The sequence below is a fragment of the Leptodactylus fuscus genome, chromosome 7 (genome assembly GCF_031893055.1).
Source record: "Leptodactylus fuscus isolate aLepFus1 chromosome 7, aLepFus1.hap2, whole genome shotgun sequence".
Taxonomy (NCBI): Eukaryota; Metazoa; Chordata; class Amphibia; order Anura; family Leptodactylidae; genus Leptodactylus; species Leptodactylus fuscus.
In genome coordinates, this window is record NC_134271.1 from 12,733,378 (window position 1) to 12,754,467 (window position 21,090).

At 41.8% G+C, this 21,090-nt stretch overlaps 1 protein-coding gene across 3 annotated transcripts in view; it reads right to left on the minus strand.

Annotated features, from left to right (window-relative positions):
• Nucleotides 1-3,063: 3,063 nt before the first annotated feature.
• Nucleotides 3,064-21,090, minus strand: part of SLC1A2 (solute carrier family 1 member 2) — a 60,952-nt gene continuing 42,925 nt past the window's right edge. Inside the window, exons 5-12 of one of the 3 annotated variants that reach the window (XM_075281057.1) lie at nucleotides 20,810-20,966; nucleotides 20,026-20,152; nucleotides 17,478-17,711; nucleotides 12,437-12,631; nucleotides 12,012-12,146; nucleotides 10,833-11,061; nucleotides 8,760-8,830; nucleotides 3,064-3,790 (exon numbers count right to left, since the gene is read on the minus strand). In XM_075281057.1, the coding sequence (XP_075137158.1) occupies nucleotides 8,795-8,830; nucleotides 10,833-11,061; nucleotides 12,012-12,146; nucleotides 12,437-12,631; nucleotides 17,478-17,711; nucleotides 20,026-20,152; nucleotides 20,810-20,966 (1,113 nt within the window). In that variant the 3' untranslated portion in view covers nucleotides 3,064-3,790; nucleotides 8,760-8,794. Of the gene's footprint in view, nucleotides 3,791-8,478; nucleotides 8,831-10,832; nucleotides 11,062-12,011; nucleotides 12,147-12,436; nucleotides 12,632-17,477; nucleotides 17,712-20,025; nucleotides 20,153-20,809; nucleotides 20,967-21,090 lie in introns of those variants that run through there. The other 2 variants (XM_075281055.1, XM_075281056.1) reach the window with 2 other exon arrangements.

A 21,090-nucleotide genomic window follows, 5' to 3' on the forward strand; every position in this document is an offset into this window, starting at 1 on the left:
GTTTTGTGCTTTTCGGTTGTCCATTGGGAAGCTCATGATACAAAAATGTCACCCCCGTTGCCTCCATGTAGGGGTCGTCTACAGTAGATGCTCCATTGTGGGGGCTAAACGCACAGTGATGAAGTTAGGGCTGAGCTGTTCGGTCACATGTCTGACAGAGGGGTGGGGCTTAACTGCTGCCGATTTCCAAGGGCAACCACAAAAATTGTGGCGAAAATTAAAGTAAGAAACTTTGTCTGGTGAGATCCGTTTCACCAATATTCGTGAGGCTTGTCTGCCTGCTATTACTACTGTATACTCTGGGGCCTGAAGAGATCGAGGCCTAGGAGGGTAGCGGACCTATAATACACCTCTCCTGGGCTCCCTTGTGTTCCTCTTCCAGGGGTGAACCTGGGCGTTCTGCCGCCTGAAGCGGACGTCAGAAAGCCCCCCCCCCCGAGGAGGGGCGGAGATGAGGGGACGTGGGGTCACAAGAAAGGGGCAGGGTTGAGCGGAAGGGGGCGGGGCCAAGAGGAAAGGGGCGGGGCCTAGCAGAGCGAGCGGCGTGCGCAGGCAGAGAGCAGGCACGGAGAGGACCTGCTCTCTGCCTGAGTGTGAGGGCTGCCGCTGGAGCAGCGCTGCGTCCAGCAGGGCCGCCCCAATACACCGCTCGCTTCCCGTGTTGGGCTGCAGACACGGTGACGCTAAGTCAGTCCAGGACAGCTTGTCCTGGACTGGCTTAGGTCAGCAAAAATGCCGCCCTCCCGAGGCCCTGGCATAGCGTCGCCTGAAGCGGTCGCTTCAGGTCGCCTCATGGGAGGTGCGGCACCTCTTCTATCATCTTCCGGCCTCCTTGGACCGTAGAGGCCTATGATTTGGCTTCTGCAGTCCACCAGGTTTGGTGATGTCACCCAGGAGGCCGGAAGAGGTCCTAAGATGACCCTGAAGAACCCCGGAGACGCGAGGGAAGGCAAGTATCAGCATTTCTTATGTTTCTGCACCTCCCATGGACCCCAGAGTATAATAGGGTGGTGAACCCAAAAAATTTTGGGGAAAATTTGTAATGAATCCATTTTGTTACAAACCTCTAATAGTAACCAATCACTGCACAGTTTTAATTGTTAAAGAGCAAAATTTGATATGAAAGCTTGACTGTGATTGGTTGGTACGGGCAACAATTTTTTGTTTCATACGATTTCATGCATTTGCCCCATATCTTTCAATATATATAAATTGCGACTCAGCCTGTGTATATATCAGCCATGCAAACCCAATTTACCACCGGCTCTATGACATTTTGAGTCTATAATTATGTAAATGGGAGGGGGGGGGGGTGTTGCGCTTGTTGATGGTTATTTTTGCACATTGCAAACGCTAGCATCACCTGCGATATCTATATACAGCATCGCTGCTGCTTGTGCTACCACTGGGAGCCAGGTGCAGATACAGGATACCATGGTAATGGTCTCCAGAGTAATGCTAGCCTAATCCATTCTACCCTGCAGGCACCGAGCGAGGACACGTATGTGCTAAGGGGGGTGCGGATACCTGAGGCACTGTGCACATTGTCTGTATTCTAAGACCCCGTAAAAATATACCTGTGCTTATCACTTTTCCCATAGATATACATATACTAAATGTAATATTATATATATTTTTTATACAAAAAATTCAAAAAAAGGGATGAAAAAAATATAATTTTTTTGAGGCCTTATTTTTCTATATTTTTTTTTTACCCCCCTAATTCTGCTTAACCCTATGACAATTCATAAAACAGAACACTAAAATGGAAATGGTCTTAATCTCTAAATGAAAATTTTTGAAAATTTTTGTAAAAATACCAAAAAATTCTAAAAAAAAAAATGTTCCTGCAAAAAAAAAATTCTTGTTCCTGAAAAAAAAAAAAAAAAAAAAAAAACTGGTTCCTGCAAAAAAAAAAAAAATTCTATAATTTTTAATTTTTTTCATACCGGATTAAAAAAAAAGAAATGAAAAAAATAAAAAAAAATTTTAGGGCTTATTTTTTATATATTTTTTTTTACTCTCTAAGTGTGCTTAACCCTATGATGATTCATAAAACACAAAAATAAATAATAAATTTTAAAAAAATGTAATTTTTTTTCCATCCCTCCATACTTATTGCATTAGTATGTCTGAAAAAACTGGTTCCTGTAAAAAAAAAAAAAAAAAAAATTCTATAATTTTTAAATTTTTTCATAACGGATTTAAAAAAAAAATTCACTAAAAGGAATGAAAAAATAAAAAAAAATTTGAGGGCTTATTTTTGATATTTTTTTTACTCTCTAAGGGTGCATTCAGACTACGTAACGCCGGGCGTGTATGAGAGCCGTACACGCCGGCATTACGGCAGACTGCCGAACACTTCCCATTCACTTCAATGGGAGCGCTCGTAACAGCGGCGTTTACGAGCGCTCCCATTGAAGTGAATAGGAAGTGTTCGGCAGTCTGCCGTAATGCCGGCGTGTACGGCTCTCATACACGCCCGGCGTTACGTAGTGTGAATGCACCCTAAGTGTGCTTAACCCTATGACAATTCATAAAACACAAAAATAAAATGAAAATAGTCTTAATCTGTATTTGAAAATTTTTGAAATTTTTGGAAAAATGGCCAAAAAAATTCTACAAATGGCAAAAAAAAAATTACATATTTTTTTCATCCCTTCATACTTATTGCATTAGTATGTCTGACAAAAGTAACAAAGAAACAAACCGGTTCCTGCCCCAAAAAATCATTCAAAAATTTTTAAAATTTTTCATCCCGGATAAAAAAAAAAAAAGAAATTAAATAAAAAAATTCCTGAAATATCATTTCATTATGTGCTATAATAACCATCAAATTTACGTGCCCTAAAGGTAAGGAGTAACATGTATTCTTTCTACCATTGATCAAGCAAACAAGGTTAACGTGTTAAATCTAGAAGTATAATAAAATATTTCCAAAAATTGAAATGAGTATACAAACACTGTAAAATACAAGATACACTGGAAGGATACAAGTCACAGATTTCCGAAATTAAAAAGAAAATTTCACATTTTAAGGAAAATCTTTATCAAGAACAATAACATCAGTGCTATGCGATACATTATTTTCCGGAAAAAAAAAAAAATCCCAAAAATTTGAATATATGCATATAAAATATATTCTATAGACTCTTGGCTAGACGGTCGATGGTCACTAAAAGTTACGAAGACCGGAAATATTTCTTCATTGCGTCAGGCCTACAGCAGGAAGACTGCGGAATATACAATTTATGACATATATATATATATATGTATATTTAGGACCAGATAGTAGTAAAATACAAGACCCCGGTAGTGGTCGTTGAGTAAACAAGTTGGTCACCGCTATGTAATACCATGTGTTTGTATTGAACGTAGATCCTGACATGGAACGGATAGGAGACCAGCCATTGAACGGAATGTAATGAACACTGTCCTGTAGACAGAACCCTCCCAAATTCTGCACGTTTGATACCTGAGTCCTTACAATGAGGTGTGAGCTCATTCAAACATTCTCGACACCCCAAGACCAAGTCAGTCATTGGTCTGGTCTTGCCCGTTTTGCATATTCGGACGCCCACAAAAAGGTTTCCTGTGCTATGACTGTAAGGGTTGTGCTGGGTAGTTATGGGTGGAATGAGATTCATCAGATCATACTGTATCATACTGTACGCTAACGCTCTTCATGAAGACAGGCTGTGGCGGTGGGGTTCCCTCACCCTTATGCTTCCAGAGGTTCTTCCACTACAGCATTGAAGTCTGCCGTTTTCCCGTTGTTTGCCAGCGTCACCTGAAAATGATCACGGTTATGATGTAGCTCCAAAAAAAAGACAATATCAACCCCCTCGGATACCCGAGAGTTGAGCAAATTTTTGGTGTGGTTTGTGTCGAGGTTGGATGGACGTAGGGTTAGAGCTTCTATGGTCAGTGATGTTAACTTTGCAGAAGAGCGTTGGATTGGGTTAACCACCAATGAAAGTGGAGGGTGTAGAGTTAAAGTGATGTCTTAGATAGGAAGGCCATACTTGAAAATTTGGGGGTTTCTTCAACATGCCCATGGTGTAAACAAGAGCTTCCACTCCAACCTATCAAGTTATCTAAGAGGAGAAGATATCTATTGCACGGAGGGTCATCGAGGCCTTCCTCACGGCCCCAACATAACCATGTATATGGGGCAAACTAACTTCAGGGACCATAACTGGAATGGTGGAATGTTTGGTGACCAAGATCTCAATGGACATAAGGAACCTACATTGAGATCTAAGTTTGAAGGACATTTTTAGAGAAGCTGGCCATACTTGACCCAAGGATGCCCAGTTTAATGATTGGATTAATATTAGGGCCAGATAAGGGGAAGGTAGGGGTCTATAGTATAAATTTTTAAGAAATTTATGGGTTCTATTTCTCTTTCTTATTCAGAAGAGAATGGCATTGCCATCGGGTTGTTTCCAGAAATGGTTAAAGTCTCAACTATAACGGATGCCAAGGAGACACTTGGTCATGTATGGCCAAAAGTCCTAGAACCAAAGTGCTAAAGCTCAATTTTTGGGTCTGTCCCATATCCATAAATGAGATGCAGGTATAATCTGAAGCTCCTTGGCCCCAATTTATAATGTGACCTGATTTATGACAGAGGAAATTTTGGACCTCCTTAGGCACTAGAGAAGGCATGACTTCGACCTCTTATTAGTCTATACTTGGCTGTAGCCATGATCCCCAAGAATGGCGTCTATATTGGTTGCATTACTCTATAGCAGAGGTTCCCAAACTTTTTTTTTCTCCTAGACCACTTTCAAAATTTTACTGGTTTCGGTCGACCCCCTGCTGCTCCATTTCTACCATATTCCCAAAACTTGTCAAACAATGTGAAGATGAGATCTAACGATGGTCCCGTCTATATTCCCATTTCTGTTAGGGTCAGTGCTACATGTTTGTAGGGGGGACTTGGCAAGGACTTATGTTGTTATTGCAAAGAAAGCAAGAAGACTATTTACCATGCAGCAAGCAAGCAAGCACATTTATTATCCACATGCAGGGAGGGGCAGCAGCTTCACACATGCACCTAGCAGGCAGGCCATAGGATTCAGGAAGACACACAGCAGAATCTAGCAAAGTTCCTTTAATGCATGAAAAACAGCTGCAGGATTAGCGTCACCATAGAAAAAGTGCAATCGGGTTACAGATCACAATTTCCAGTCATTGCTTCTGATGATGTCATCAATACTATACAAATATATACAGTAAAAAGGAACCACTGTAAGAAGAATAGCGATATGGACGGGGAAGGTCAGAATCACATGACAAGGTTTAGGGGAGGCTTGTGCCCAATTTTTTTTTTTCTTACAAAGTAATAAGTGTAAAAAGATCCCAAAGAAAGAGAAAGAGTGAGGAGTCCATAAAAGTAACAGTAAAGGTATTGTTCACTTATAAAGAGAATCTAGCTACAGAAAAAGTTGAGTCACTGTGTATATATATTACATTACTTATCCTGAGTTACCTCCTGTATTATACTCCAGAGCTGCGCTCACTATTCTGCTGGTGCAGTCACTGTGTACATACATTACATTACTTATCCTGTATTATACTCCAGAGCTGCGCTCACTATTCTGCTGGTGCAGTCACTGTGTACATACATTACATTACTTATCCTGTATTATACTCCAGAGCTGCACTCACTATTCTGCTGGTGCAGTCACTGTGTACATACATTACATTACTTATCCTGTATTATACTCCAGAGCTGCGCTCACTATTCTGCTGGTGCAGTCACTGTGTACATACATTACATTACTTATCCTGTATTATACTCCAGAGCTGCGCTCACTATTCTGCTGTACAGTCACTGTGTACATACATTACATTACTTATCCTGTATTATATTCCGGAGCTGTGCTCACTATTCTGCTGGTGCAGTCACTGTGTACATACATTACATTACTTATCCTGTATTATACTCCAGAGCTGCACTCACTATTCTGCTGGTACAGTCACTGTGTACATACATTACATTACTTATCCTGTATTATACTCCAGAGCTGCACTCACTATTCTGCTGGTGCAGTCACTGTGTACATACATTACATTACTTATCCTGTATTATACTCCAGAGCTGCGCTCACTATTCTGCTGGTAGTCACTGTGTACATACATTACATTACTTATCCTGTATTATACTCCAGAGCTGCGCTCACTATTCTGCTGGTGCAGTCACTGTGTACATACATTACATTACTTATCCTGTATTATACTCCAGAGCTGCACTCACTATTCTGCTGGTACAGTCACTGTGTACATACATTACATTACTTATCCTGTATTATACTCCAGAGCTGCGCTCACTATTCTGCTGGTGCAGTCACTGTGTACATACATTACATTACTTATCCTGTATTATACTCCAGAGCTGCGCTCACTATTCTGCTGGTAGTCACTGTGTACATACATTACATTACTTATCCTGTATTATACTCCAGAGCTGCGCTCACTATTCTGCTGGTGCAGTCACTGTGTACATACATTACATTACTTATCCTGTATTATACTCCAGAGCTGCACTCACTATTCTGCTGGTACAGTCACTGTGTACATACATTACATTACTTATCCTGTATTATACTCCAGAGTTGCACTCACTATTCTGCTGGTGCAGTCACTGTGTACATACATTACATTACTTATCCTGTATTATACTCCAGAGCTGCGCTCACTATTCTGCTGGTACAGTCACTGTGTACATACATTACATTACTTATCCTGTATTATACTCCAGAGCTGCACTCACTATTCTGCTGGTACAGTCACTGTGTACATACATTACATTACTTATCCTCTATTATACTCCAGAGCTGCACTCACTATTCTGCTGGTGCAGTCACTGTGTACATACATTACATTACTTATCCTCTATTATACTCCAGAGCTGCACTCACTATTCTGCTGGTGCAGTCACTGTGTACATACATTACATTACTTATCCTGTATTATACTCCGGAGCTGTGCTCACTATTCTGCTGGTGCAGTCACTGTGTACATACATTACATTACTTATCCTGTATTATACTCCAGAGCTGCGCTCACTATTCTGCTGGTGCAGTCACTGTGTACATACATTACATTACTTATCCTGTATTATACTCCGGAGCTGTGCTCACTATTCTGCTGGTGCAGTCACTGTGTACATACATTACATTACTTATCCTGTATTATACTCCGGAGCTGTGCTCACTATTCTGCTGGTGCAGTCACTGTGTACATACATTACATTACTTATCCTGTATTATACTCCAGAGCTGCGCTCACTATTCTGCTGGTACAGTCACTGTGTACATACATTACATTACTTATCCTCTATTATACTCCAGAGCTGCACTCACTATTCTGCTTGTACAGTCAGTGATGTAATATATTTATAAAGTTACTAAACTTTTTCAGAAGTGAACATTACCCTTTTATGAATCCATACTGTTGAGTTCCATAAGGACCATCTCACCAGCTGAAGCTTCCCATCCAGCTACTGCCTAGTTGCAATGAGTTAAAGGGGCTCTCTTCTATAGAAGACTCTCCCACCGTGAATCCCCCTCTATGGGCCGGGGTGGATAGAATTCTCTGTCCCATTACCGTAGTGTTTCTGTTTGAACCTATGGGTTGTGCATCATTGGTTTCCTAATTTAGTTGCCGACTTGAAGTGTCGCCTGATAAACTGATGCTTGACATAGAGGCGGGCCTATTGGAGGATCACACTTTACTGCAATACTGCAACTCAAAGGTGTGAAATAGGTTCTATAAAAAGCGTGCAGTGACACCTGCTCAGCACCATCTCTGAAGATGTGAAATTCTGTCACTGGGAAAATATCAGAAAAAAAAAAATCTTCTGGGCAGGAAATTCTAAATTGAAAATTACGTTGCAACTTTTTTGAATTCTATTGATGGCGCCTTCTTCAGGAGCCGGGGCAAGGACTCTTATATTGGATATTAAATTTTTAATTGTATTCTGGTGTCAACGGTTTTATTTTTGTAGAAAATTCATTATGATTTCAGGATCCTTACATAGACTGGTTACAAAGAGCGTCTCTTACTCTGGAGGACCCGGCCTGTCCGAGCATTACATGGACAGCCTATTGATATGAATGAAAAGTGTGTAATACTGTATTTCTCCTGTGGTGGCACTGCAGGGAACTCAAACACTTACTACTAGATCATAGCTGATCACTTGAAATCTCAACAAACGAATGACCTATTAAATTATGATCTTCTCACCAAAGTGGACAACCCCTTAAAGGGAGTCCATGACCAGATCTTCATTTATAGCCCAACCCCCCCAGAGAGATAGGTTAGGGTCATCTGAATCAAACAGTGTTTTCCCCTTGTGAATCGGGGCCTCTGTTGGTAAGATATAACCATTTTGTCTATATGCAAATGAGTTTTTGGAGCTGCCATTTTTCCAAAGAGCTCATTTGCATATGGACAAACTTAGTGATATCTCAGCAATGGAGGCACCGATTCACAAGGGGATAACGCCATTTGATTCAGGTGGCCCTAACCTATCTTTCTGCTGGGTTGGCTTGATATGTTAGGTTCTGGTGTCACTTCCTTTAAGGTCTTGAAAATTTTGCGCATGTGGAAAGGAAGCAGAGCGTTATTTTCTAGAAAATTCCATTGCTTTGCTGCAGATTGATTGTTGTGGACATCACTATGCTACGGTTCTATTATGACATCTAGAGTCCACTACATCTACCCTTAAGAGCGTGTCTATGCCTTACCTTACATGCTAAGGTCCCCGCAGTGAACACAACACCTACAGACAGGACTGGTATTCGACTCGGTGGAAAGACTGGATATATGAGAGCATTGAAACATGAAGACATGACAAAATGCACCGACATTTCAACAAAAATAATAAAATCATCCCTCCCGTCCATAAGAGGAAAGGATAAGCATGCATTACAAAAAGATTCAAAGTAACAACAAAAAAAAGATGATTATACAAAAATATACAAAAAAAAAAAAATTAATAATCATGCAAATAATAGCCATTCTACCCCAAATATAATACACTACCAGACAGAATGTACTGGTGATACATGAGAGAATTTAAGGATTGGCAAAGCACAATGGAAGCTGCCATTCTGTGCACCAATTTTTGAGAAAATAGAGACATTTTTGTAATTTAAAGGGATACGTTTAAGATGGAGTCTGTGGGCAGCAAATTATAGAGCAGGAGGAGCTGAGCGGATTGATATACAGCTTGTGGGAAAGATTCAATAGAACTTGTCATTTATTCAGTTAAATCCTGTGGGTAAGTTCTGGGGGCGGTCCTACTCAGTGACTACCTTCTTAGCACCACCTACTAAATTTATAAGCCCAGAAAGAGCAGGAATTAAGATGAAAAATGACAAGTTCTGCTGAACCTTTCCCTACAAACCTATATATCAATCTGCTCAGCTCCTCCTGCTCTATAACATGCCGCCTACAGATCAGACTCATCTCACAACATGACAGGTTCCCTTTAAGAGACAATAGAAAATGAGAAAATGGTGGCTTCCATTATAATTTTACTATATTACCAGCCTATATTGTATCCATATTTATATATATACAACATTTTGTTGGCATCTTATCAACCCCTTTGCTGTCAGAAAGGTTGGCAGGTGACAAACCCTCGACCAGCAAAAAAGGCACAACATCATAATAAGAAGTACTCTCAGCACTGGGCAATCTTCACCAAATGTATACTATATATTTCTGGATGGCTTATATGCTACTGTGTATCATGGAAGAAGCGTGTATCAGGGACCTACAAAAATTTGCACCATGTATCATCCCATGTCCTGAGGTTAAAAGTTAAAATAATTTAAAAAAAAAAAACTAAAATAATACATTCTAATTATTATATTACAAAAATATATAGAAAAAAATTAATTAAAATGTCAGTTTTAGTTGAAATTTATTGGCAATAAATTTTTAATGTCAGGAGAAAAAAATCATAAAAATAATTAGTTAAAATAATATAAAATAAACAAAAATAAATATTTTTTAATAAATAATTTTACACTTATTAAAAACTAAAACTAAAATAAAGACATTGAAAGTATTACATGATCGCTTCAATTGCCATTTTGTGTTCTAGGAATACACTTTAGATACCCAGTTAAATTCGGGGTCAATAGGGTCCACTGTTTAACATCCACTGTGTTTATAAAGAGAGTCTCCCTCTCTGGAGGACCCGCCCTGTCCAGCTATATACAGACAACCCATTGATATGAATAGACACTGTGTCATGCTTCATCTCTCCTGTGGTGGCGCTGTGGAGAAACCAAAGTTACTTCTAGGTGTCCCCATAGATGATCACTACAGGTCCCAATAATAGGAAAGTCTAAAGGATGGTGTAAGGGGCTGAACACCATATCTATCAGGCCCCCAACCCTTTTTTCCCATTGGTCTCCATCCTATGGCCCATGGCCTTCAAGTGACACTTAGTGACTTATTACTATTATAACAGTTGCCATCTGGCAAAGCTGGGAAGTGGCACCATATTCCTATGGTCCCCATACTGGAGTATTCCTCTGCTCCCCAAGTTTAGTGAATCGTCCATGTTATATCCCACTCACTATTCCATGATACACTGTAGCAAAAAGAGAGAACATTCGTTCTTAGTCAATGTCTACCAAGTTCCAATGTAACCAATGGAGGTTGGGCCGCTATATTGGGGGTGACTTGGCCTGTTGTAATCGCAACAGGATAAAAACATACAACAGTATACCCGGGCATGCAGATGCAACCCTCAAGCATGCAGTCTATATACAGGTCTCGATATCCATAAAGGTGAATGGTACCTTGCAGTCGTCGACTACAACAGAATTGTGCGCTGCGTAAATGCATTGGTTTGAGTTATTCTCCCGGTGGTTTTTCATGTCGTCATAGATGGACTGAGTCTTGGTCATTTCCAGTTCCTGCTGTGCGTGTTGCTTATCCAGACTTTCCAGCTCTGCTTTGGATAGATGATAGACTATGCCGGCACCAAAGGAATCGCCCACCACGTTGACGGAAGTCCTCATACGGTCCCTTATATTGAGAAGACACAAGAATTATATACAATGGACCTGATGGATCACATCTGATCTTGTGAGGTGAGGAACAAAATGGTAATACCTGGTCTTGGTCAAAAATACAAACTTAATATTGGTTTAGTCCACAGAAGCCATATCACTCATTTGGACCATATTGTCTACAAGATGAAGAGGCTGGAAATCACTTATAAGTTTTGGGTCCCATTGGCTCACTCCTCCTGAAGACCCCATTTTATTGAAATTCTGAGTGGCCAAGTTAGAGATTTTTTTAGAAGTCCTATCTAAGATATCATCTAGAGGTCCTATCTAAGAGGTCCTCTAGTGGTCCCATCTAAGAGGTCTTATCAAAGAGGTCCTATCTAAGAGGTCCTATAGACTTTCTATCTAAAGAGGTCCTATCTAAGAGGTCCTATAGAGGTCCTATCTAAGAGGTTCTCTACAGGTCGTATCTAAGAGGTCCTCTAGTGGTCCCATCTAAGAGGTCTTATCAAAGAGGTCCTATCTAAGAGGTCCTATAGACTTTCTATCTAAGAGGTCCTATATAAGAGGTTCTCTACAGGTCCTATCTAAGAGGTCCTATAGTGGTCCTATGTAAGAAGTCCTATCTAAGAGGTCCTATAGTGGTCTTATCTAAGAGGTCCTATCAAAGAGGTCCTATCTAAGAGGTCCTATAGACTTTCTATCTAAGAGGTCCTATAGAGGTCCTATCTAAGAGGTTCTCTACAGGTCCTATTTAAGAGGTCCTATAGTGGTCTTATCTAAAAGGTCCTATCAAAGAGGTCCTATTTAAGAGGTCCTATCTAAGAGGTCCTAAAGAGGTCTTATTTAAGGCATCCTAAAGTGGTCCTATCTAAAAGGTCCTAGAAAAATCCTTTTTAAGGGATTCTACAGAGGTCCTATCTGAGACATTGTATAGAGGTCCTATCTATGGGGTCCTATACTTACAGCAGCCAGTCCACAGCAACGAGTAGACTGATGTCCTGTGTGGGAAGCCCCACAGCTGTGAGGATGAGAAGCATGGTAACCAGGCCTGCACTGGGGATACTGGCCGCTCCAACGCTGGCCAATGTGGCCGTCAAGCTGAAAAACAAAAAACACATCAAGATGAAAAGTTAAGAACACATATAATACACAAAGACCCCCAGGTGACCTGACAAAGGAGGGGGCTCTACATGATCTATCAGTTCAGTGTAGAAGGGCCTGGGTTTGGTCACTTCTCATCCATAGGAGTAGGTCATGAGACCTTTAGGCCAAGGTTCCTAAGGGGCTGGCATTATTTAGACATGCCCTTCAAATGAAATATAAAAGGGATCACTCAGGCTAAGCCGAAATTTTGCAGAGTGGATTGTATTTGGTTAGAGATGACTTACCTCACCGTTACAATCTGTCCACCATCCAGTATCACGCCATTCATCTGGGCAATAAAGATGGCCGCCACAGCTTCGTACAGAGCAGTTCCATCCATATTAATTGTGGCCCCGACAGGGAGCACGAACCGTGTTACTCTTTTGTCGATACCTAGGTTTTCCTCGAGACAGCGGAAGGTGACGGGCAGTGTTCCGGCACTACAACACACAAGAGGCGCTATGTAGTTATCTGCTCTACATGTATGTGGTAGAGAGACTAGAAGATGGCTATATTATAGGACAATTCTCCAAGACGACTATGTGAGCAGTCTAGTGACAACCGAAATAAGCCAATATCATGTTTAGAGCGACAGTAGTCAGTATATTGTGCAGCCGATGTAGGGTGGAGTAACACCCTAATTTCTCTTCTTTCTGACAGTGGAAGGCTGTGCATCATAAATCTTCTCACTCCAGTGCACCAGAGGGCAGGGCGAATAAATTTATCTTGCAAAGACTGCCAGCCATCAAAGGGAATCAGAAAGGAGATCAAAAAAGTTTATCCAGGCCTAGTGTGGTGAGGATGACTTGCGGGCCCCCCTGGCTTCAGGGCCCTATTGCAGCTCTGACCACTACGACCTCTGTTGTTATGTCAGTACTCTTCCTTGGATTTCGGATAGTCTGCCCCTATAGTATGTACGGCCTTTGTTGTCTCCATAGATTAACCAGGGCACATTGTTATATTCACTGCATCGCTGTAGTGAGACTGAGGAGTCTCCTCGCTTATAAATAAACCCGCACTTTAATATGTATATTGTGCCTATGGGAATTGCCTGTCTCCAGAGCGGATCAGAGCACATTAAGCTGAATACTTGCAATGCAACCATGACTGGGATCTGTTATAACATATGGAACCTATTACACCCCATGTGCCCTGCTGTCCACAACAACCTAATCCCACAATTTTGTTCCGTCCACTTTTTGGCCAGGTTGTGGCGATCCATATAAAGCTTAAAGAAGCAGTCATCTTTTTAATTTAATTTTATTTTTTTACTACTGCCATTGTTTCTATATTGGCGGTGGAACATTATACTGGTGTTGGGGACACTAAAGGAGCATTATACTGTGTGGGAGACACTAAGAGAGTATTATACTGTATGGGGGACACTAAGGGAGCATTATACTGTGTGGGGGACACTAAGAGAGTATTATACTGTGTGGGAGACACTAAAGGAGGTATACTGTGTGGGGGACACTAAGGGAGCATTATACTGTGTGGGAAACACTAAGGGAGCATTATACTGCGTGGGGGACACTAAGGGAGCATTATACTGTGTGGGAGACACTAAAGGAGGTATTATACTGTGTGGGGGACACTAAGAGAGTATTATACTGTGTGGGGGACACTAAGGGAGCATTATACTGTGTGGGAGACACTAAAGGAGGTATTATACTGTGTGGGGGACACTAAGAGAGTATTATACTGTGTGGGGGACACTAAGGGAGCATTATACTGTGTGGGAGACACTAAGGGAGCATTATACTGCGTGGGGGACACTAAGGGAACATTATACTGTATGGGGATACTAAGAGAGTATTATACTGTGTGGGGGACACTAAGCGAGCATTATACTGTGTGGGGACACTAAGAGAGTATTATACTGTGTGGGGGACACTAAGAGAGTATTATACTGTGTGGGGGACACTAAAGGAGCATTATACTGTGTGGGAGACACTAAGAGAGTATTATACTGTGTGGGATACACTAAGAGAGTATTATACTGTGTGGGGACACTAAGAGAGTATTATACTGTGTGGGGGACACTAAGGGAGCATTATACTGTGTGGGAGACACTAAGAGAGTATTATACTGTGTGGGGGACACTAAGAGAGCATTATACTGTGTGGGGGACACTAAAGGAGCATTATACTGTGTGGGAGACACTAAGAGAGTATTATACTGTGTGGGGACACTAAGAGAGTATTATACTGTGTGGGGGACACTAAGGGAGCATTATACTGTGTGGGAGACACTAAGAGAGTATTATACTGTGTGGGGGACACTAAGAGAGTATTATACTGTGTGGGGGACACTAAGCGAGCATTATACTGTGTGGGGACACTAAGAGAGTATTATACTGTGTGGGGGACACTAAGGGAGCATTATACTATGTAGGAGACACTAAGAGAGTATTATACTGTGTGGGGGACACTAAGAGAGTGTTATACTGTGTGGGGGACACTAAAGGAGCATTATACTGTGTGGGAGACACTAAGAGAGTATTATACTGTGTGGGATACACTAAGAGAGTATTATACTGTGTGGGGGACACTAAAGGAGCATTATACTGTGTGGGATACATTAAGAGAGCATCATACTGTGTGGGGGACACTAAGAGATTATTATACTGGTGTTGGGTACATTAGGGAGCATTATACTGTGTGGGGGACACTAAGGGAACATTATACTTTGTGGAGGCTACTGGAGAGCATTATACTGTGTGTGGGGGTGGGGACACTAAAGGAGCATTATACTTTGTGGAGGCTACTGGGGAGCATTATACTGTGTGGGGGACACTAAGGGAACATTATACTTTGCGGAGGCTACTCAGGAGCATTATACTGTGTGTGGGACATTAAAGGAGCATTATACTGTATTGGGCCACTGGAGAGCATTATACTATGTGGGGGACACTAAAAGAGCATTATACTTTGTAGAGGCTAATGGGAGCATTATACTGTGTGAGAGCTACTGGGGAACATTATACTGTGTGAAGGCTACTGGGGAGCATTATATTGTGCACGGCCACTGGAGAGCATTATATTGTGTGGGGGACACTAAGGGAGCATTATATTGTGCACGGCCACTGGAGAGCATTATATTGTGTGGGGGACACTAAGGGAGCATTATATTGTGTTAGACAATTCGGGAGCGTGATACTATATGGTGCATGGAGAATGGTGATGGTTTAGCTTTGAGGATGCATTCACACTGTGCGGTTAAATTTTAGTTTTTAGTGAGGTTTCCTAAGTCTCATTTTCGAATCCACTCGGTCGGTGTAAATCATTGAGATCACCGGTAGAAAAAGAAATATTTTTGACTGATTTATAAGAAAAAAAAGTAACATAAATCCCGTGAAAATCAACCATAAAATTGAATTTTTCCGAAAAAAGTGGAAAAGGATCAAACTCCTGTAATAGACAATGACCAGGAAGGGAAAAAAGATTATGGCTGCGCCACTGCCAAAGAAAATAAATGCATGCTAGCTGCGAGCTACCGGTGGAGCGTGTCCTCAGGACCAGACAGCTGCAAAATATCAGTCATGGGCTCAGATTACTACACTAACAATTTCCCAGCCAGAATTCAGTAGTGAACTGGTGTAAATAGGGTGTGGAGGGCGAGATCTCAACTTGTAACATATGGCTGTACATTGTACTGAAAGCCCCTTTAAGAGCTGATCATATCAAGACTCATTCCTGGGTGGTCTATACGTGTTATACAATACATATATAGATGGCTATCCAGCTTTCTATACACCCTGGATCCATGAACTACTGCTTGCTTTTATTTCCCACTGTTCCACTGTGTCAGTTGTTACTGTCACCCTGGCGTTGTAGTCATGCACAAGGAGGAACAGGATGAACAATGCTATAGCTGCAAAATATATTCTCTTTTTAAAAGTTGTTATCATCATTTCTATTATAGTCCCTCCCTTCTCTATTAAAGAAGAATATGGAATGTGGGTCTATGGAGCGTCCTTTGGGTTGAGTTTGTGAGAAATCCCCCTTAAAGGAACATTAAACACCTGCACGTCCTTCCTTCCTCCCCTCTATTTTTTAATTTTTGGTACTTTTTTTTGGCTCCTATAATAATTAAAGCTGAGAAATATATAAAGAAATCTCTCTGAGCCCCATGAGATCAGCCACGTCCGCCCTATAACAGGCTGTAAGATAACTGGCTGCAGCAGGAGCCTCCCCCCCCCCCATCCTTGACTGAAGTAGAGCAAAAGGTGGATCATATCACCAGTACATTAACCCTGGATTTCTGGGGGATATGATGCAAACTGACAAAAAGTGAGGGCAAGATCATTAGAGGCCTATAGACTTGGCACAGTTCACTTGCACCCTGGAAAGGGGACGTTATACTGAAATATGCAGCCTGTTCAATTGCTGTATACGACTTTATACATGGTGTCCTATCAGTTTTTCTGTTGCTAATAATCCAGGGATACAGGACTGCGAATACAGGTCATATACATACAGGCATGATGCAACCAAACAGATCCCTGGCACAGAAAAAGAAATCTATAAGCAGACTCAGGTAAGCTGCTCGCTGTCTGTGACTAAGGCCTAATGCACGCTTGGTTGTGTGCATGTCAAGGCTCTCCCAAGGGGGTGTCTGATGATCCGTTCCAATAATTATAGAGCGGGTCCTATCCTGCTCTGTGTCATGAGAACAGAATGGATCTGAAGCCATCATAGAAGCGAGTGCATCATGCAAGGCACTCCGATGACATTCAGATGTCACTCCGAGTATCATCTAAATGCATTCCGATGCAAAATTACTCCTCCTCCCCCTGATGGCACACTCGGTTATCTGCATGGGGCCTACTAGCCTGTTAGCAATAACACAAGCACCTAGTCAGAAGTAGATTCAAGTACCTTTCTAACATAATAAGCTGTGAGATATGCAGAATGTTCAGTCCAGTGCACAGAGAAAGCAGATTGCAAACATATGTGAAGATCGTGAGGAAAATCAGCCCCTCCCTTCTCGATTTATTGTGTGTAAAGAGAACAGACCCTTCCCCTCTACTCACTGTGAGTCCGTCTTGTTTCACAGTGATAACTAAAGACAGAATTTCCCAAGTAACAAGGAGTGAACAGCAAATTAGAACTTTAGAGAAGTTTTTCGTCATAAAAAAAGCAAAATTTTTCAATAAACTGTATTAGGTTTTTGTCCAACTTTACAATCTCTATTAAATGAGACTAAGCGACCAAGTTTTAGGGGTGAGGTGTCCCAAATGTTTCCTGATTTTTATCTCCGTACTAAAACACAAGAAGCGGTTACCTGGAGGCTGTACCAAGAGCCGTGATCCAAGCCTGAAAGATCCCAGCCAGAAAGGAGAACGGACTTTTCCTGGTGATTATGAAGTAGAGAGACGGCAGGAAAATAGCTCCGTGGATAATGAGGCCTACGATGACCGTGATCATGTACATCCCCAGTTGCCTAGCAACAAGCTCCAAGTCTTTAATGGCGATGATTTTCCCACAGATCAAACAGGCGATACCGAGGGGAGAATACCTGGAGAAGACCAGAGGGCACAGATATATCATCAACAGCCAGTACCGACACTATATATAGCATAGGGCATGTCTATAGGCCACTGATCTCCATATCTCTATGGAAATACAAATGCGTTGGAGTATCAGAGCTCCGTACAAGTTGGACAGAACATCAACTCTTAGTAATAAAGCTGCATGAGAAGTTCTACATTTTCCATAACTTAGTGTTGGTTGTCAATATCGGATCGGTGAAGGTTCAACTCTCAGCACCCCCACCGATCACCTGATTGGGAATGCGACTGAGCTACAGAAGAGTTGGTCAGCTGGTGGATGTAACGTCCCTAAGAAGGGAACGCAAAACTTTCCCCCGTGCTTCGGCCCGTTCAGTATGTTGATTGGTGGGGGTACCAGAAGTCTATCTACAGTATATGGCTATCTTTATCAATCCCACAGATTTGGATGGAGTGGTAGTATGCTGACATGACTATCTCTCTATCCCAATGGGGACATGGGCTTCCTGTTCTCGTGATCAGTGGTGTGATCCACATTAGTCAGATATGTATTTCTTATCCGATGAATAGGGTATAAGTTGTTATGGAAAAACAATCCCGAACGTCTTGCTTATGAGAGTGTCTTGGAAGATCTAGAGAACTTTGGTAGTGGTCAAGGTGATGGTGGCTTTGAACCTTTGCCCCATGTCTTCCTACAATCCAACCCGTCCTTGTCCCAATCTCTCAAACCATTTTCCAATTTCCAACCCCCCAAATTTTAGGTCCATGAGCTCAGGTCAACACTGAGGGGTTCTGATGCTCTACAGTTTATCTGAACCTCTTTGGCACCACTCACAAAATTTTGGTACTTGGAAACCTTATGTAAAAAAAAACACTGATGTGAATTGGGTTGGACATATTTCCAGTGGTAAGGGCTGCAACTTCGTGAAGGTCAAAGCTCAAGGACAACCCTGATGTCATCTTCTGAAACGCCTCCATGACATGTCTGAAGATCACTATTGGGTGGCTTCCTACTCCAAGCTACAGTCATTTGGCAGGCCATACCTACTTCTTACGTCAGCAACCGAGCCCCGAATCAATTGACAACTATGAGCAAGGAGCAAATTGCAAATATCAAACCAGTCAGCAATGAGGAACCAGAAGTGATTCCAGAAGGAAGAAAGCACATGCTAATTTGCTGAACTGGGAAGTCATTGTTCTTTCGAGACTGCTCTCCAAATGGCTATTTTCTTAAGAAGAGATCAATAAAGCTGTGACAGTCTACTTCTTTTAAGATCGTGGATGTCGTCCACCTGTAACAGGTCCAGAATTTCCCCAGAGGCCTCATTGTCTTGCCGAAACTGGGTCTGTGGCTTTTACAAAGAATTGACAAAAGACCTGCAATAAACAGGAAATTCGTCTTCTACGGTTGGATAGAGAGGTCATTGTTAGTGTGGAAACTGGGTCTGACTTATATTGTGAAACATCGTCTGCTATAAAGGCTGACACATTGTTAGAAAAATGACTTTCTGAGGAGGAAAATGTCGAAATAGAAAGGGATTAGGTAGAGGCTTACTGACTCGTGCGTTGTTATGAAACCCAACCATCAAAGATTGGCCACCAGTCTGTCCTGGTTAGAGAGATCTCCACTGATGGTGGCCATCGATCTTCAAAAGCTGTCCCCTGAACGCTATGTTTTTGCCAACAACTATTCTTCCCAATTCCTTCACTAGCATACATCCTTGGTTCAACCAAGTGAGGAGAAGGGAGCATGCTTCTACTAGGACACCATTGGATCGGACATGTTGAGTTTTGGGTCCATTCTTCTTTTGCTTGGGGAAGAGTTGACAGATCACGCTACGCATAATATCACCCAGTCTGACGAAATCGATGGATTGTGCCCAAGTTCTCTTATACGTATGGACACCTTAATCAGACAAGTCAAATATTGACTACTAGGCTAGAAGAACTTGAGATATGTCTACAAAAGTTGCCAGATAAAAAATATGATGGAATTCGGCACAACACCATGGCGGGAATTTATCAACCCCATTAGGATTGGAGCAAGCCTACATCCACAGATCTGTGCTTACTTCTCCAAGATGGCGGGAACAACCAAGGTTTGCAAAAACTGTATGCAAATGCTAAGAAGTGATGAAAGGCAAAGGGCAAAGGTCACACCAAATTTTGATGGGATTTACATTTCTCTTTTCTTCAGTTCGTTTTGTTAATTGACGTTCCCTTCTTACTGACAACATTCTTACTTTGCAGCATTTTTTCCCACAACTGACTAAAACTTTTGCACAGTACTGTCTCCCTAGCTTCCCTCCCACTTCTACATACCACATAATCATTGTCACAAGTTTCATCACAATCTCATTGAGGATATTGAAAAATTCCACCATCAGTCTGGCCTGTTCGCCCATTTTGCCCATGGCAATGCCAAACGCAATGAAGAAGCCAATTACTCCTGCGAAAAGAAGAGGTGGAAGGTCACGGTGGAGTTCAAGGAGCAGTCATGAATCAAATGCAGCATTGTCCAGCCATCAATAGTCATTGTCAGAGAGTGCACATGAAGGAGACATTTGATTTTGTACCTTGGAGTGACATATCTTGGAACGTCGGTCAGAAGATCCTTACATTCTACTCTTCCACCATTGTGTTCTTACCTCTGCCTGGTTGTAATCTCTACTTTATGTGGCTCATGGGGATGGAAGATCCCACAATTGGCCTTAGACAGTAGATGAAAACCTTCCTTACTCTGTATCTAGGGCTGAGACATGACTTTTGTAGGGACTACATTTTTGATGGCCAACGTAGACTTCCATGAATGGTACAGCCTGGTATGTTCTTCAAGGCTGAACATCTAAGTGACCAGTTGTCCATCGACTACCAGGCTACAAGGCCTGGAGGAAAATAAACAGCAGGTAGTTATGCCATGTAAGTGCTGACTCTTGACTGGACAGTCCCTTTAAGAAGACCAATGAGTGGAATTCTCCATATGGAAATATGTATTGTTCAACTATGACTTGTTCGAGCCTCAAAGGGTGAAATCTGGCTAGTAGGCAACCTCATACAACTATGGCCTGCACATGGTCAAAAAATGGCAATATCTCAGATTTCATACCCAAGACGTTCATTCCATCTTTGAACTCCAATTTTTTTCTAATTTCTTCTATAGGTGCGGGGACAGTTTCGTTCAGGAGAGCGAAGACGGAGTCGGTCACATTGGTAGATTCCTCTGGGGGAGGTTCCACAATAACCTTCTTAGAAACTGTCTGAATCTAAGGGTAGAAACAGAATATTTAGGGTGTTTATGGGTTCGTTGGTGGGAGAACCAGCAGTGATTGTTCAATTTCTTTACAGCACTCCTACAGGTGAGATTAGGCATTACACATTTACTAATGA